General features: G+C 41.9%; 2 protein-coding genes across 2 annotated transcripts; one reads left to right on the plus strand and one right to left on the minus strand.

Annotated features, from left to right (window-relative positions):
• Positions 1–65: 65 nt before the first annotated feature.
• On the plus strand, positions 66–3675 carry LOC4325380 (F-box/FBD/LRR-repeat protein At1g16930). The gene is made up of 4 exons (XM_015756352.3): positions 66–831; positions 1722–2798; positions 2885–3028; positions 3128–3675. Exons 1-4 carry the CDS (start codon positions 739–741, stop codon positions 3461–3463), a joined length of 1650 nt encoding a protein of 549 aa, XP_015611838.1. The 5' UTR covers positions 66–738; the 3' UTR covers positions 3464–3675.
• A 1023-nt stretch (positions 3676–4698) lies between these two features.
• On the minus strand, positions 4699–16869 carry LOC4324171 (uncharacterized). The gene is made up of 21 exons (XM_015756341.2): positions 16583–16869; positions 16344–16428; positions 15383–15422; positions 15047–15295; positions 13864–13963; positions 13716–13790; positions 13441–13539; positions 13206–13322; positions 13008–13123; positions 12800–12899; positions 11758–12116; positions 11204–11534; positions 10123–10319; positions 9484–9702; positions 8747–8933; positions 7593–7840; positions 7355–7447; positions 7164–7265; positions 6649–7018; positions 5907–6044; positions 4699–5721 (listed from the first exon to the last, which is right to left on the minus strand). The coding sequence occupies exons 1-21, from the start codon at positions 16712–16714 to the stop codon at positions 4945–4947; spliced, it is 4134 nt and encodes a 1377-aa protein (XP_015611827.1). The 5' UTR covers positions 16715–16869; the 3' UTR covers positions 4699–4944.
• Between the last annotated feature and the right edge of the window lie 1556 nt (positions 16870–18425).

Below are 18425 nucleotides of genomic sequence, written 5' to 3' on the forward strand. Positions count from 1 at the left end.
CATTTTCCAAACACTGCGTGTCTGGATAAGTCGGTAAATTGGAACGGGGAAGGACGTGCCTAGTTGAGATCAATCTATTGCGTTTGAGGTTATCAAAAAAAAAAAAAAAAAACTATTGCGTTACGTCCAACTCCCCCGGCGACGGTGGAAGCGGGAGCAGCCCGACGTCCTCGTCCGACTCCCCGGCGACGGTGGAAGCGGGAGCAGCAGCAGCCCGGCGTTGCTTCCGGCGGCATTACCTCCTCGTCCTCGTCCGACTCCCTGCCGAGATCCCGGCCTTTCCGTCCCGACCGCACCGGCGGCGGCGGCGGAGCATCGGGCCCCTTCGGCTTCAGATCCGGCGGACGAGGTCGCGGTCGAGGGGATCTACTGCGGCGGTGGGGTCGAGCGAGGGACCGGCGGCCGCGACGGGCATCGACCACTGGGAGTTCGCCTGCAGCTTGAGCAGGACCTTGTCCTGCGCCACGTGGAAGAGCGCTCCCACCTCCGCCCCGTCGCCGCCGCCGCTCGTCGTGGTGGGTAGGGGATTCACTGATTTGCTGCACTCTGTTTGCTCGGGGGATCGAGAGGGATAGGAGGAAGAGGAGTGGAGAGGAAGAAGGTAGAAGATGAGGGACAATTTGGTCCATAAAGATAGAAGATAAAAGGAATTTCGTCGAAGTAAAGCCCTCGCACCAACTTAGCCATCGTCGCCTTCCCGTAGGCCGGCCGGCCGGCGACCACCGCCTTCCGAAACCGATGGCTGCAGAGACGCGTCCTAGCCGCTACCGTCGGCTTCGGAAGGCCTCGGATCTCTCTACCGCCACCACCGCTTCCCCACTCTCCAAACGGGTATGCCCTCCGTCCCTCTTTAGTCCTTGAAATTTGTATCTTGTTCACTATCTATTCGTAGAAATTTCCACGATTTATCATATCAGACCTCATTAGAAGTAATTATATCCGAGTAAATTAATTCTCAACATTCTGGATCAATTTCACTGCAGTGCAGATAGTTTTTCTATTTTGTTTTGGATTGGCCGTCCCACCAAACTCTGGAATACAGCACTCTTGTTGTGAACAGAGTAATAACTGCAATTAAAGATGTTCAGTTTTAGCTGCAGGACTGTTAGTTTAGTATCTCGATTATAGTTGGTCAATTTAGGACTACTGTTGTCATTACCTTGTTCGTACCATCAGTAATAATTTTAGATGGAAGTAATATGGGATTTGCCTTGAACTTAAGCTTTGCAATAATGTACTAGCCCACTAGGTTTTGTGCATCTCACAATGCTGAGACTGGAACAATTTTACTTTGGATTGAAGACCAGTTTTTCTATTTTACTTTGGATTGGCCGTCCCACCAAACTACTGCTGTTGTGAACAGAGTAATAGCTGTAATTAAAGATGTTCAGTTTTAGCTGAAGGACTGTTAGTTTAGTATCTCGATTTGTTGTTACTGTTGGTCGATTTAGGACTACTCTTGTCGTTACCTTGTTCATACCATCGGTAATAACTTTAGGTGGAAGTAATATGGGATTTGCCTTGAACTTAAGCTTTGCAATAATGTACTAGCCACCACTAGGCTTTGTGCATCTCACAATGCTGATGCTGGAACAATTTCTTTTATCTTAATAATAAATATAAATAATAATATGATATTGAAGTGTTAATTTGTGGTCTTGATAATTATTTTGTAAACTAAGTGGTTCACTGACTACAATTCCATGTCCTTCACCAACTAGATTTGTATGGGCAAGAAATGCACCAGTTATGAGGACAGGATCAGCAGCTTACCTGAAGAGATACTACTCATGATCCTTGGCAAGCTAGACACACGGACGACAGTAACAACCACCATCCTTTCAAAGAGATGGCGTGATCTTCCTCGATGTTTGCCCACATCCTATAACCTTGCTGTCGATGACATCCTCCCACCACGGTATCACCGCCTCAAACGCCTTAACATGGAGGCTAAGGCGGCCTATGAAACAGAGAAGATTGTACACAAACTGACCGACATCTATGCCATCAAGGCTCGGCATGAGCGTTGGATGACCACTATCAGACCACTCACGGCCATCCTAGAACGCTACGAGCGCCGGGCCATGAGACGCTATGTCAAGCAGGTGAATGCATTTCTTCTAGCTCCAAAGAATGTGCGTCAACGCTGGCCTGTCCAGAAGCTGAGGCTCCAAACGCTAGGGCGTTGGCATGAGAATATTGATGAATGGATCACCACAGCCATTGCCAAGTGGGGTGTCGAGGATTTTGAGCTTGTTGTCGATGGCTTTTGCCTGGGCTATGACCTCAAGCAGCTGGATACATACCGGAGCTTGCGGCTGGAGCGGCTTGCGTTGTCCAATTGCGAGGCTGTTTGTGCATGGAACTGCTTGACAGTAAAGAGGCTCACCAAACTCTCATTGAGTGAAGGTTCATTTATGGGATTGCTCAATGATATCCTTGCAAACTGCGTGCAGCTAACAGATTTCAGGGTCGCATTTTCAAGTTATTACCGAGCCAAAGTCCGTATCTATGCCCCATCATCGAAATTAAAGAATCTGCAAGTGGACAGGTGCAACTTTGGGAAAATCTATCTGATATGTCTGCCTTGTCTTGAAACTTTTGTTTGCCGCGGTCGCCCGACCAAGTTATCCTATGGTGAGGTGCCTCAGCTCAGGCATGTGAGGTTGGACTACATTCAAACTGAAGATAACGACATAGATGATGAATCTGGTACTAAGAGGACATATCCACCGAGCAAATTCTTCAAAAAGATCCCAAAACTAGATTCCCTTGTTCTTCAGTTCAAAGGGACACAGGTGAGTAATGGTATCTTATATACAAACTAATTGTGTATAAACATTGCATTGCCTTTAAAAAAACCACTGTGCATTCATGTATGCAGATGTGGATCGAACCATTTGTTGTTCTCAGTGAGTTCAGTCAGCTCAAGAAGCTCTTCATCGCAAATGTCCCAGTGAACTGGGATATACTGTGGATTCTCCTACTGCTCGATGCAACGCCAGCCTTGGAGTCATTACATGTTCATGTATGTTGTTTCCTGACCACTTTACTTACTGAAAACGCGTGCACATGGATGTTTGGAAAAATAATTGCAAACCAAATTGTTCTGAAACCTGGAATGCAGATTGACAACAACTCAGAAGACAGAACTGCAGGTGATCTCTGCGCCAGCCTCGACGTCGGTGTGCAGCAGGATCGATACCGTCACCTGAAGGAGCTCGTCGTGGCCGGCTTCGACGGACTGGGCTGGCAAGCTGGCTTTGTCAGGCTGATAATGAAGAGGTCGCCGTTGCTGAGACGCGTTCACCTGCTTGACGGGGAGGTCAGGGATGACGAGGGGGAGCTGGGGGATCTGCAGATCGTCCCACGCCACCGGGAGTGGCACGAGTGTGAGCGAGCTGAGGTGCTCGATGACCTCACCACTGGGTTTCGCTGGCCTCCTCAAATAATTCTGGAATAAGCGTGTCCTTTCAGTTAACTTGTTTAGATTAGGAAAATAATAATAATATGTGTGCCTTGTGACTTTGCTTGACGATGCAAATGACGCAGAGCTGAAGTGCTCCGGTTCCATGTCTGTCCCTTTACAAAACCGTGTCTTATAGTAGACATTTTGGAAGAACCAGTGCGGTTGTTGTACCAGTTTGTTTTGTTTGAACACTCAGGGGTTGTTTAGATTCAGGGGTGTAAAGTTTTGACGTATCACATCGGGTATTATATAGGATGTCGTATGGGGTGTTCGAACACTAATAAAAAAAGTAACTACAGAATCTGTCAGTAAACCGCGAGACGAATTTATTAAGCCTAATTAATCCATCATTAGCAAATGTTTACTGTAGCACCACATTGTCAAATCATGGAGAAATTAGGCTTAAAAGATTCATCTTGCAAATTAGTCGCAATCTGTAAAATTAATTAGTTATTTTTTTTGCCTATATTTAATAATTCATATAGGTGTTCAATTCGATATGATAGGGTGTAAAATTTTAAGATGGGATCTATACAGGGTCTTACTATTTTTTATTTGTCTCAATTTGTACTTTGATTTTGAGGTGAGTAGGTGGTGTTAGGGTGGACCTCAAATAATAGAATCGACTCATTTTTTTCAAAGTCTTGTGTTGCTCACATCATGTGTACCTAGATACCAGATCCTGGTAGAATTGGTACGTAAGGTATCGTCTGATTTCAATATGGTACCTAGGCAGGTTGGGTATCATTTTAGTACTGTTCTACCAGGTCTCATAGCTACCGAATAGTATTTATAAATAAACTATACTCCAGTTTATTAATATTTATCTATTGCTCAATTTGATGCACAGTGAGAATGCCTCACTCTTATGGCCATTTTCATGCCGTGGAATAATTTTATCTTTTTTTTAATTGAATACCGCCCGAGTTTTTTACTTGATAATTTTGTTCTCCTAATATCGACACAAACGTTTTAGGAGTTTTTTTTTTTTGGATTTTGTACTGTTTGCTTCTAAACAATTGATTTGTATCATTGAAGTGAAGTCAACAAAGTTGATTTAGTTTGTGTTGGTCTCTGGCGTGGTAATGCTGAATCAACGTCTCAAAATGACAGACTGAACCAACAGTATTCCTTTATGCTAGGACAGCTGCCGCGCGACAGCACTATCCCATCGAGTATAGATGGAGAGTTAATCAACATTATGAAAACAAAAAGCGAGAGCAAGCTCATCAAGCAAAACTTTAGTATGTCCTCTCGATTAATCACGGACAGCAAAACGCTAAGTATGTCACACAATGCATATGGTAGTTCTCTTTGGAACGCGGACAGTCGATGTACAGGGCTACTCACATACTGCCCACGGTCTCTGAATACAGAAAACTATACCAGTATGGAAAAATTACAGTGGAATGAATACATCAGCATACGAAAAAACTGGCACACTGCTAAAAGAATCGAATCGAATCCGACAAATTTTATACAGCAGGCACATTTGGTATAGGTGGTGCTGGTGATGGCTCAGTTGAAGATGGCTTATCTGCTGTCTCCGGTGTCTCGGTAGAAGGTGCACCATTTGTAACTTGACCAGGAGTAACAGCAGGTGGATCGGCGCCATTAGAATCAGCTGCCGGAGCTGGAGCACCAGAAGTAGCATCAGCATTACTTGTTGCGTCCGTTGCCGCCGCTGCTGTACCTTCCACATTACCAGGGGCTGCTGCTGGTTCTGTAGTAGCTTCCACGTTGCCAGGGGCTGCCATCCGTTCGGCATTGTCAGGCGTTGCTGTTTTCTCTGCATTGTCAGGAGCTGCTGTACTCTCTGATGGTTTTGCTTCTTCCGGGTTCTGTGTTTGAGCTGGAGCACCTTGAGCAGTAGGAGCTGCCTGAGCTCCAGTAGTGCCTTCAGCCATGGGAGTGCCCTGCACCATTGGGGTGCCTTGAACCATAGGAGTGTCTTGAGCCATGGGAGCACCAATAGCTGCGGTCGGGGCCTGCGCTGCATTTGGCAGGCCAGGTTTCGCACCAGACTTCTTAATTACAATGGGAGGTGCAGACAGAGGCGGCATCCCAGGAGGAAGTATTTCAATGGGTGGCTTTTTCTCTGTTTCTCCCAAACTGGTAAGCTTCGGATCCTCAAGAGAGGCCAAAAACGCTGCGGCAGCATCAGTTTTTACAGTGGGTGTGTGATCCAGCTCCTTCTGTAGCATCTTGTTCCATGCTATGACTAAGTTCCTTAATGATGGACGACCATGGGCCTGAAAGTAGAAGATCCTTGTAAGCGTTTGATAATCACACACATTCTAGAACAGTCATAACGAAATAGATTTCCTCAAGGCAACAGCAATGGAACAGATTGGATAGAAAAATAATGCTTAGGTTGGCTAAACTCATGAACTAGGATTGGAAAAATGCAAGGAAAAAAACTCAATATATAACTTACTTGAGAATGCAAAACAGCCTCGGCCAACATTCCTGTGTCTTGCCATGCTTTTTCCATGAGGGCGTTATCTCCAAGAACTGCAGCTGCAAATGCTGCTTCGCGCCCATGGCCAGCTATGATCAAATTAGTTACCAAACCCTGGCAATGTGCACAAATATTAGTGATTCTTCCGAAGAAATATCTGGCAATTCGATGATCAGCAACACCCACCGTTCTCTCTCTTTTTTATAAAAAAAAGCAATGCATATCCTCTATATCTCTAATGTTTCATGGTTCATGTTCATTGTCTGATCACTAATTTATTTGGCAAGAACCATATGACCTATATAAGTCCAAGCACATATTTACATCGACATTTTCCTTATTGTACGACCAACATCATACCAGTCCAGCTAATGAATAGCTTGCTTAAATATACCTTATCAAAATATGATCATGGCACAAGTAAAGACATTAGCATAGTTCATAGAGCTTAACTTGCAAAATGTGTACCAGGAAACAGAAGGTTTTAGCATGTGTGCATGAATGGACAATTTACCATTGCCATATTCCCCAAAATGTGCTCGAATTGGAGAAGGTAATGACAAACACTTGTGTGTGGCACAACTCTCTAATCATGACACTTTTGTAGACAAGATCATGGATGAGAATCCCTTTTTTTAATCACAATCACCATTATACACAAGAACCCAAATTCTTAATAGCAACTTACTGTTGATTAATTTTAGTCAAAGTAACATACCGACAGCCTGGTAAGCTCTCCATGGTTCGCAAGACGGAGTGCCAGACCTCGTAGCATTTGCCCATGCAGAGCACCCTTTACAGAAGCTGCAGCAGCCAATCTCTTTAGAACTTCACGAGCAATGTCAGCCTGTCCAGTGGCATCTGCAGCATCGATAAGGTCAAAAAATTCCTTGACAAACTTCACTATCCCTTGCACGGCATCTGCCAGACTTTCTTGCTTAGCTTGCTTAGCTACTGCTAAATTAAGAATCTGTGTAACATCAGTAGCAGTAGTTTCTTGTCCCACATCTCGGCTGTTGCTCATTGTCAACAAGCATGCAAGTGCTCTTTTCAAGTCATTACTTTGCATTGCGAGATCAAACTCTAACCTGAGAAATATAAGCACAAATGAACTCAGGAAGAAACTCTGCATAGTTTCTATCAATATTATACCCTTAGTTTAATAATCAAATAAAATAATAGAACATCGATATAACACCTAAAAAGCAAATAGCACTCAGGAACAATATGCACCTCTTTGATATTCCAGGTAAATGAAGTGCTTCAGTAGCATAGCCCATTCCCAGCATAAACTGAGCCAGGTCATCATGATGCTCCCGACCAAGTCTAGTGGCCCTGCACATTAGTTTTTGAATATTACACCATTTGCATTTCCCACTTCAAAAAGTCAGCAAGATGCAAATGTTCTAAGAATAAATAGGTACCATTTCACGGCACTAACTGGATCTCCATATGCTGCAAGGCACCGACATCTGATACCAGGATGGCTTAGAGATAAGGCATGTGCACACATATACCTAAAAAGGTGATAATAGTGTCAGAGTTGTATCCCAATTCACGAATAAGCTAACTGCATTTTTTTGGGCAAAGATCAGCCCATAAAAACTTCCTTGTGCATGAACTGCTCTTGCTCTCTTAAAGATGAGATAGTTAGAGGTTTACCTGTCAACGAGCCATAGAACTCCATCTCTGACACCAACCACAACAAGGGGTCCAATAGGTCTTTTCTGCTCAGGAGGGAAGCGGGTTACTGCAACAGATACCCCTCCTCCAGCAACAGCAACTTCAGCATATCTTCTATCATCCAATTCTTTCTGAAACACTGAATCTTCTCCATCTAACTTTGATTGCTTTGGCACTATAAATGGGGGTATAGATGGAGCATACTGAAAGGAGGCTAACCGAACAACCTGAGAAATGTACAGAGTAATTAAAAATAATGATGACTTGTTCCAAATGAGATAAATATCCACACACAATAATTGATATACTCCCTCCATTAACATATGTAATAGTGAATGGTTTGACTTGTGCATGATTTCCATATTGATTTTTTCCCATTAACAGTATATTGCCAATAACTACAAAACCAAGTTCAAATGAGATACTTTCAAATATGGACCCAATGACACCCATAAAAAAATGAGATATAAAAATAACATTGCCAGGATTTTTTAAATAACAGCCCACTAACCAATAATGAATGCTTTACTAGATTAACTATGCGTATCCTGAAGAGAGTTCACCGCTCATCTGATTGACATCGCAGCCCACTAACCATTAATGAGAATGCTTACTTTACTATTTGAACTACACGTATCCTGGAGATGGGTTAACAGTCAGATGTAAAACGCCAGGTTACACCTGATCAAATTTTGAAAAAAAGAGAACTCTGATTCACAGAAGGAGAAGATTCAACAGGACTGTAGCTGAGGGGAGTTGATTCTTTTCTTTTTGCAAGGTGATAATTAAAGGCTAGGAATCCAAATAATTGTGGATGTGAAAATAAAAGGGATCATAGTAAGCAAACACAATCTCTTCCTAAAAGATGGAACAGGGAAATAACAATTATGTTCATCAAAAAAACCCAACGAGACTGCATCAATCCAACGGCCACTATATACAAATAAGTGCAAATAGGAAATCCATACAACTACGAAGAGAAGCTTCAAATACATGGGGATACATTTCAATCATGTAAAGTAATAAATTCCGTATTACTGAAACTGACTTCAAATAACATTAGAAGAACACAAAAGAAAACAGTATATAAGTAGAAACGGTACAAAAGAAATCAAGAATGTAGAAAACTGTACCTGCAACATTGGAGGTCTTAAAGCTATTTTCTCAGAAGTGGTAGTCTTGGGGCCTTCAACTGTAATAAGAGCCAAATCTCCATGCTCTGCAGCCGCCCGACTCTGAGCTTCTCTTGCTTTCATTTCTTCTTTCCTCTTTTTTGTTTCAATGTCAATGGCAGCCACACCCGCATCAACAAAGACACACCTGGATATTATAAACAGGCTCAGGAGACAGAAGGACATTCCAAGTGCTATGAAAATTTTATAGTATTGTTTGCTGGACAAAGAGCAATCTAGTTCAGGAAGTATATATTTAAGACATAACAAAGAAAATCATATATCGAAACATGAAAGTTTGCTCAGAAAATAAACGGTGATGTTTCGGAATCAACCAGACCACAGAAGATGTAGCTGTTGCTCAATATGCTAGCACTTCACATTCTGTACCAGAGAATGTATTTTAAAATTTACTGTATGATAATATGTATTTAGAACAAAAAAAATTGTTCAGCAAGAGCTGTATTTTGGATTCATAGGATTCATAGGCTTCCTGTGGCACCCCACGCTTTTATAGCCATATCACACACCAACATTTAGAACATAAGAATAGGGCTATTGACAGTCTACATCCTAAAACTCCAAAACAGACTCACGGGAACACAAGATTACGACATGGGAAATCACAAAGCAAAAATAGAAAGAAAGAAAACTTAGTGTGGGAATAAATAACTGCACATAAAAGATTGATGGCTTACTCGATGGTGGTGGGCGTAGCCACAAACAACTGCCTACGATGCCAAACGGCACCTGTAGCGAAGGGAATCGAAACATCTCCAAGATATCTAAATTGGGGCCGCAAGGAAGAAATTACAATATACTGCTGATAAGCGAATGCACAATACTCAACGGTTTGGTCCCACACGGTCCACTCAGGCTGTGCAAGTAGGCCGCTAACAGGTTGGTAGGTCTCCCAGCTGCAGAAGCCAAATACAGTTAACCAGTTTGTGTAACAAAGGCACATTATCAGTGAAAATCAATGCATATTTTCTTGCAGTAAGCAAATGTTTAAGAAAAATAGGTCAGCCTGAGAGTGTACAACAGGGCCAAAAGATTAACAATAAGTGCAAGCCACATTCTAGACAAACAGATACAAAAATAGCATAACACGGAACCAACAAATCATCATGATTCTGATTAATAACGAATTCATAACAGCATAAAAGCTAGATTAGAATTTTGTGTAAAGACAAAAAGGTGATCTGAATTCTGAGATTAGGAGAAGAGAATTTTATTTACAGGTCACATAAGTAATAATGCATAACAAGACTGCACAGATCACATTGCATCAACCAACACAACAAATTCAAAGGATAAAGCAAGAGGCACATCAATACCTGTATAACTGGAAATTTTGAGGAGGCCCTTCTTTGGAGGAAAATGGATCATCTGAAGCAAATGATGATCCACTTCCTCCAAAACCTGATAAGGGCATAGATTGAACAGTTGATATAGCTGTTGCTGTCACAGGACTGATTCTACGAGATGTACGGTATGTGACACCAAGCAAAGCACCACCATGCAATCCAATTACCTGCACGGTCACAACCACATCATTTTCTTGAAGCATTATTGAGTACTGACAACACCTTAATTAGAGAAGACAATATTCTACTGCTGACTTTCTGCAGATAGCTGAAAAACTAAGTCTCCTTTTCACTGATCAACCAAGGATATGCTCAAAGGTGAAAGCAACACTTATCCAAGGAAACATCTAAATTGCTATCGCATGCCACCTTAGATTAGAAACTATGGAAATCCTGACACACAGCACAGCCGTAGCATGAAAGCCAAAAATCAGTGCAGCATCTAAATGATGCCAACATGACAAAGGTGTGGCCATGTGAAAGCAGGATTAAGTTTCATACAATTTCACTAAGTATTCAGTATGTACTATCCACCAAAACAAACTTCATTGCAAATAAACAAGAAAAATGAAGTAATAACCAGAAATAATTCACATGTAGCAATTCGAATTTAAGAAAGAAAATGATATTAACTGGACTACAAACTTTTACAACAGAAAGCCAGAAGAGAACATTTTTAACATGAAACAAATAAGAAATCAAAGATTGGTTGCACCCAAAACAATACAACACCATGTGCAGTGTGCCCGAATATATGTCAGGAAATGACTTAAATATGAGTGAACTTATTAAGATGAAAATTTTTAATAAACTCCATCATGTCTAAGAAGCTCCTACCAATTTCCAGCACATATTATTGTCCTAGTACACCATATATGGCTTTTCGTTATGCTGTGCAATTTCATATTCCAGCAAGAAACAAGCCAAAAGATTATCTAGGAATGTAATTACTGCCTTGCTACAGTCACAAGGTACTGAATTGAACTAAAAGAAAAGGAAAAAATACTGTCCGAAGTAAAAAATGAGAAAATAAGAAGTGATGATTGCCAACCGGTTCACTGCGGCCATCAATGGATCGCTGCAAAACATGTGCTGTTCCATCATCTAATAAGATGCGCACTTGTACTGTGGCTGCAGAAGCAGCACTAGCTGCTGCAGCTGCAGCTTGAGCTGCAACGGCAGCTGCCTCCTTTGCTTTTTTAGAAGAACCGCCCTTCACAATAAGTGGCATCCTTGGAGGCAAGGCACTCTCTACCAAAGCATATCTGTCACGACAGGTGTCCCAAGCAAAGAGTTTCCCTGTACCAGAATCAACGACTGACCAATCACTTGCTTTGTATACAGCAAATGAAGGGATGTCTGGCCATATAACTGCAACATACCTGTAAACAAATGAATAACATCTTTTTTAGAAAATTCATTAGAAGGCATATTACATCTAGGAAGCAAGTAGCTACGGGATATTTTTTAGAAAATACATGAATAGCGGTACATTCCCAATTCAACCTAAGCGGCCAGTCATGTCAAAATGAGATTCTTTTAATGAAGCAAACTAAGGGAAGAACTACTTGTATCTGTGAGATAATATGGTATGAAGTTACTTACTTTCCAGAGCTGCTAACTGAAAGAATCGAATATGAATCATGAGGAGCTGGCGTGCTGATATGCTTCTTGGTCTGCTTTACTACCAGCTGTTCTAAAGGGTCATTCCTTGACCTTCCCGTTTCAGATGTGACACCAGCATTTCCAAGGGAGGGATTTGCTGTGTTTGACAATTGGAAATTCAGCAGCTTAAGTTCTCTTTCAACAATGTAAACAGCAGAGTGTTCCTTGCTTTCTGCTGGTGTTGGTAGAGGAGCAACAGCTGGAAGTGCTCTTGGATCGAACTCGCTTAAAATAATACCAATATTAGTTCCAGTAGCAACAAGATGTGGTTGTAAGGGGTGTGCCACCATGCAGTAAACCTAGAATAGCCGCAAAATTCAACCTATGATTAGCATGCTTGGAGATAAAACATTACATGGGCTTTATCTTTAAGCCCAAAATAAAATAAATCGTCAGGACAGCGAGTAATTGGGCACTGAGAGAAAAGGAAACCAAACACATTTGATGATAAAGTTGTCATTCACCTATATTGCTCCTTTCATTTTCAGTGCAAAAGGATGTTGTATACGCAATTAAATTAGCCATGAGGGACAAATGTCACAAAACCCAAAAAGAACATCTTAAACTTGGTCTAGTTATGCACTCTTTTTAAACCTTTAGGTGCATTGAGCAAAACAGCTCGGGAGTTGGAACAGAAAATACCAGCTTCTGTAGCACTTCTATTCTACCTAGCAAATGGTATTCCAGATATGCATGTGCCATGCAACACCTGTAGTCAGATTTTAGTATTTTACTCTATGAGGGCACAGCACTCAATCCCTTCAAATTGTGGATGCAACAGAAGAAGTTCATTGTGTTGCACAAAACACATGACCTAGCTCCTAATGATGAGAAACATATAGTGTAGTTGTAGGTTAATACACAGACAGTAGATTCATTGCATATCATTGAAAACATCATCTCCAAATGGCCATATTATTTTTCATATGAAAGGAGCTGAACTAGAGAGGACAGTGGAGGACTTGTGGAGGACTCTGCATACCCTCAATTTCTTATGTTGTGTAAGGACTTGTGGAGGAACAAGAGAGGACAGTTCACAGAGTGGTCTTGTTAAAGCAGAATAGGTTGGATGTTCTATGGCCCTGTAACACAAAACAAAAGAGGGATCAGAGAGGTAAGTCATTATTGAAACTTGAAAGCACTATAAAATATCTATAGCTTGATATTTCCTTCCAAAGTCAGGAACATACCATATATGGGAGTCCTTGACACAAGTCAGAATATCAAGGTTTGGTGCACGAGGATGACACCACGATGCAACACTATGGCAAGCAAGTTTAGGTACTGGTTTAATGCGTCTTATTTCCTGCACAAAAGATATGCTACTGCATAAGCTCTTCCTTAAATAACAAAAAAAAAATACAATCACACGGAAATAGTGAGTATACCTTAAATGTAACAGTATCCCATATGGCTAAAGTTTTGTCAGCCCCTATTGTAATGAGTTGTGGAGCACTTCCCATTACCCGTGAAAGTTCAACTGCAACTACACCTCCATCATGAGCCTTGAGGAAGACACATAAAACAAATTAGGTTAACCAAGATATGTGCTGAACTGTTAGGCAATGCTATTAAGATGATAGTGAAAGAACAAAAACATATGCATATGCAAAAAAGTGCTACCTTCAAACTAATCTTAGGGACAAGTTCACGAGAGTCATGGATATGGTCAGCGCTCCATAATATAAGTAGACCATCACTACCACCAGAAACTAGATGTACCTGAAACAACATGTGCTTGCTGATAAAAGAAATACATACAACTATATGTATCAGATAAGTCCAACATACAAGACAAAAGACAACTCATATCTACATAGCAGAGGAAAAACATAGTATGGTTGTGAGGCACAAGCAAACAGAACCAACGATGGAGAACAGTCATGCCATAGTTTTACCTCGCCTGCTGCAGACATGAATGTCATTAAGCAAGATATTGCTCCTTTGTGTCCACCTGTATACCTTCGCACAAGCTGCACGGATTCAACTGTAAGATTTAAAATGAAGTAATGGAGGAACAGAGTGAGAGGATAGGACATTTTTAACCTTCCATGTCAGCATTGAAAGAACTCTTATCACTCCATCAGAAGATCCAAATGCAACCAGAGGAGCGTCACTAGAAGATGACCTGGAGAGGAATTCCATACTGCAGAAGAAACATGCTCTAAGTCAACAACCATAACTAATCTAAAGTTTTAAAGTACTTGCTGTGAGATTGGCGCATGCTCTGTTGGTTACTACTTTACAAGATAAGCTGCTTAGACATACAAACAAGGAAAGAGAACAGGAGCAGCTCATTTGCTTTTCTTAATCTTGACTGGTAATAATTCACTTATTCTTCTTACCAATTACAATGAAGTCAAAAGACAGGAGGAAATGCAGCAGAAGCAGTACTAGTCTACTAGACTACTAGTAAAATGTGCATAACTGCTAGGTTCATGAATAAGTTTGCATAGAACAACAGTCATGGAAAGCAATGGAACCATTTAGTCATGAAGGCCACATATACACAGCTTAAAGTCCAAGATATGGCAATTTACACCGTAATGCTCTAAATATTCTGAGAGAATACCAGGCGCAGGCGCAATACGTTAGTACCAAAAAAAAAAAATCTTGGGAGCTAAGTATGCTGGTGCCATGGTAAACTAAGAACATAAAGTTTGCCTAGTTTCTCTAATAATTATTATTCCCAGGTGGCCAAAAAAGATAAAGTTCTCAAATACCCAGATGCTAGAAATTTTTCTCAATTATAAGAGATTGAAACACTGATACCAATGAATTGCTAACAGAAAAAATTCTGGAAACAGATTGCGTTCAACTCAGAGAAGTGCTTTGGACTGGCTAAAATCAGTGCCTTAGCATAAACCAGTGAAACCATAAGCTAATTTATCCAGTTGTGGATCTCAATGGGAAAATAGCACTCATGATTATTTAATGTTAAACTTAAATTATCAATCTCCTTTGGTCAATCCACAAGAAAGAAAGATGTGTGGTAAAGTTGGCCAAAGTTTAGCATATAGGCACTAAGCGATGTGAGATAAGCATTTCACAACTTGAATGGTTTTGCTTATTTTTGCTCAGATCATCCCCTGTACAATATGCTTGTTAAAGAACCATCGTTTGACAAGAAGAGTTCATTTCAGGCTCATCTAAAATCTAGCAACAAAATAACACAAACACAAATAGCCATAAGACCGTAAACATGTGTAATCAGCAAAGTAAAGCATACCATAGAAGCGACTTGTTGTCAAGCTCTTGCTTAGGAACATCACGGCCACGCATAGTCACCAAATCTAAAAATATTACTTTGTTCTCACAACAAATCACAACAAAATGTCTTCCTCTTGTAGATGGTGCAGGTGCACTGAAAGCGGACGATTGTTGATTGACCGCAGTTGGAGCCTCAGCAGCAGCAGAGCAATTGCGCCAATGTTGCCAAAAGCGAACATCATCATCATAAAAGCTAACCTGCTTTACACTTGGGGAAGGACAGTGAACCATTTGGGAGTCAGATGATACCATGAATATGGAGAACCAGAGAAGGAAAAAAAACACAAATCAATACCTTCCACCTCGGATGGCTTCAGTGGGCTTTCCTTTTGAATCTGCAGAGAATTTGGCAAAGATCAGAATAAGCCAGAAGCCCAAAATGATATCTTATATAGAACTACTGCTTATGCACATCCATCTTTAAAGAAGAGAGATATAATGAAAAGATGGAGACAACATCCAAAAACTGAAATATCATGAATAGGGAACATTAAGATGAATGATGTGAAGCCAGAAAACAGACTATTGTCACAAGGACCGTACTACAGCCAACATCACCAGAGATTCAAATTTATGCTGCATTGATGTATCTAGTGATGCCAAATCTCCAAAATATAAGTTACTTTTACTGATTAATCCCTCTGTGTTGTATGCTTGTACATCCTCCAAAGGGAAGTATTGATTCACAATATTTGTCGCATGATAATTAAGAATGCGGCTATTGCAATATTTCCACTTTTCTACCCCTAATTTAATCATATCAAGGAGGTTCGGTATTTGTTGTATGCCATGTAATAGGGTACGTATGGCCATTTTTTGTTAACCTTTTTCTGTATTTAGGGCTTCACTGGTCTGAGCATGTTGTGAGTTTGGACAGGTTAATTCAAATGTATGGACTACTTTGAGAATACAAGAGAAAGCGGTAAACAAAAACAACGATAAATTGAAATCGTATCAACCCCTGGCTTGACGATATACTTCTCTCGTAGTTGCTCCCTAAATATGAGTGCATGAGAAGAAAGCTTATCACTAAAAGGTCTGTTATTACTATGAGAGACTATGAGATCACATTACTACAGGAAATTATGCAAAGTAGTAGTATCCTAGTTCTACACAGACAACACACGTATTCTCAACAGTCCCAAATCAGGAGAGTAAAACGCACATTTCCTTATTTCAACCATTTACCGTACATGCATAACAACTATATAGCATGCCAAACTACCGATCACAGCTAGAACTACTGCACCACATACCAGTGTCTCCCTCGGCGAGCTTCTCAAGCTTAACTCCAACCAACCGCCGCTCGTCCACGCCACCCGCCTTCAGCTCGTAGATCACCTAACACCACACAAATTCCAACACCAGTCGAGGTCAATTCAATCGCAAACAGAGCTCACGAAGATGCCTTTTCCGGCACGACGAGATCAAACGGACAAGAAAAAAAACAGAGGCAGGGGTCTATCCCCACGGGATCTCTCGCGGAAAGCGGTACCTGGCGGTGCTCCCAGTCCCAGACGGAGACGCGGTCGTTGGCGTCGGCGGTGACGAGCCAGGGGTGCGTGGGGTGGAGCTGGATCTTCACCACCTTGTCGCTCGTCGGCCGGAACGCCCTGAGGCGGAGCATTCTCGCCGCGAGCGGCGGCGGCGAGGCCGCCTCGGTCGAGGGGGTGGGCGGCGCGGTCGCGAGGAGAGATCTGGAGATCTGGGGGTTAGTGATGCGCCGCGAGCTCGCGGGGGTTGGGAGGTCGGGGAGATCTGAGCTGGGGACGAAGAAGAAACAAACGATGGAAAGGGGGAGATGGAGCAGAAGAGGAGAGAGAGGGGTGAGCTGCGGAGATGGGCTTAGTTAGTATTGGGCCGCAATGGAGACCTCGCTGGATTGTTTAGGCCCATAGAGGAGCTAAGCTTTCGGCCCAAATTAGGTTCTAAGTCCAAAATGGATTCACTTCGGTTTTGGGCCATGAAACGTTCTGGTAACGTGTCGCCGAAAATTGAAATTCCTCCCGTCAGCCTGGCCTGGCTAGGAATTTTGCGAGAACGACGGTAAGAGCCTATGGCATGTTTGGGGGAGCTTCTAACTGCTGCAGCTTCTTCTAGAATCATAAGCTCTCCAAACAATCCAGTTTTTGGTTCAGATTCTGAGAAACTATAGTTGTATAATCTAGAAAATGAACTAGAAACCAGAAGCTGGGAAACCCAGCTTTTCTAGTTTCTCAGAAATTGGCTATCAACCAACTGCTTTTCAGAATTTTAAGCTCCTTAAATAGGCTTTAAGAGGCACTCGTCCAAGAAGATTACGAAGTATAAGATAGAGCCACATGTCAAATTTCTGTTATATATACTGGACCGAATAATTAGGTGTGAATGATACGATACAATCAGAGACCATCATTACTGTTCATTAGGACAAAGATTGATATCCACAGTATCATGCGGCCGGATTATTAAGTATATTCGTGATGGTGAGCGGTGACCTATCTAACTAATTAAGCTTCACATGAGTGTCATCGTTTTTAGCTTGGATCGAGTGGTGCCACTGCCATGCATGCCCTGATCATGCACAGGTGCACATGCAGCAGCTATAACTACCTCAAAATCTTTGTCTAATCTCGTCCGAGAATCTCGCGCGATCAATGGATCGAGCATGCAGTCCCTCTCCTCGAGTGCTCATTAATGAAGTCATCGAGCAAAATAACGGCTCCCCCCATGTTCTTATACTTGGATTGGATAAGGAGCAACTCTCACGACAGTAAACGGCCAATTAATGCCAGATATAACAGCGACCGGCGGTGTTCGAGCATTGGCGGATAAATGAACCACAACTAAGGGCACCCGCAATGGTTATCTATAGGCTCTCTACAAGAGATCCATGTCAGCATATTTTTCTACTTGGAAGAATTAAATGTAGAGAGAGAGCAAATCTATCTACTAACCTGAAGATAGTCTATAGAGAAAAACGAGGCAATGGATTAGAGAGCTATAGATACCCATGTAGACATACCATTAAAGTGGTTTACTATTAATCTAGTCTATTGCTGAGATATACATGTTTTATAGATAGCACCTTACTTTACCATTGCGGGTGCTCTAAGCCACAAACTTTGGAGCTAATCAGCTAAAGTTTATTTGCTCCGGGTCATTTGCGTCCAGTATTACTGCATGTGGTAGCAAAATTTTGCTCTGCGCGCGGCCAGCAGGAGAGCTAACCACCACACGTCCACACTCACAACGTTTGCGTTCGACACCACACACACACGCGCATGCAGGAGCGTGCTCTTCCGAAGACGAAATGTCTGCAAAGGCCTAGCCTGCCAACCGATCTACGCACATGCTGA

The sequence above is a fragment of the Oryza sativa genome, chromosome 1, assembly GCF_034140825.1.
Source record: "Oryza sativa Japonica Group chromosome 1, ASM3414082v1".
NCBI classification, from domain to species: Eukaryota; Viridiplantae; Streptophyta; class Magnoliopsida; order Poales; family Poaceae; genus Oryza; species Oryza sativa.

Excerpts from the sequence above, each read along its gene's own strand:
- LOC4325380 (XM_015756352.3), top strand. The coding sequence starts at position 739 with ATGGCTGCAGAGACGCGTCCTAGCCGCTACCGTCGGCTTCGGAAGGCC. Across the intron at positions 2,799-2,884 it reads TTCAGTTCAAAGGGACACAG|ATGTGGATCGAACCATTTGT; the intron begins GTGAGTAATGGT and ends TCATGTATGCAG. Across the intron at positions 3,029-3,127 it reads TGGAGTCATTACATGTTCAT|ATTGACAACAACTCAGAAGA; the intron begins GTATGTTGTTTC and ends CCTGGAATGCAG.
- LOC4324171 (XM_015756341.2), bottom strand. The coding sequence starts at position 16,714 with ATGCTCCGCCTCAGGGCGTTCCGGCCGACGAGCGACAAGGTGGTGAAG. Across the intron at positions 12,900-13,007 it reads GTCAAGGACTCCCATATATG|GGCCATAGAACATCCAACCT; the intron begins GTATGTTCCTGA and ends TTTGTGTTACAG. Across the intron at positions 9,703-10,122 it reads CAAAATTTCCAGTTATACAG|CTGGGAGACCTACCAACCTG; the intron begins GTATTGATGTGC and ends TGGCTTCTGCAG.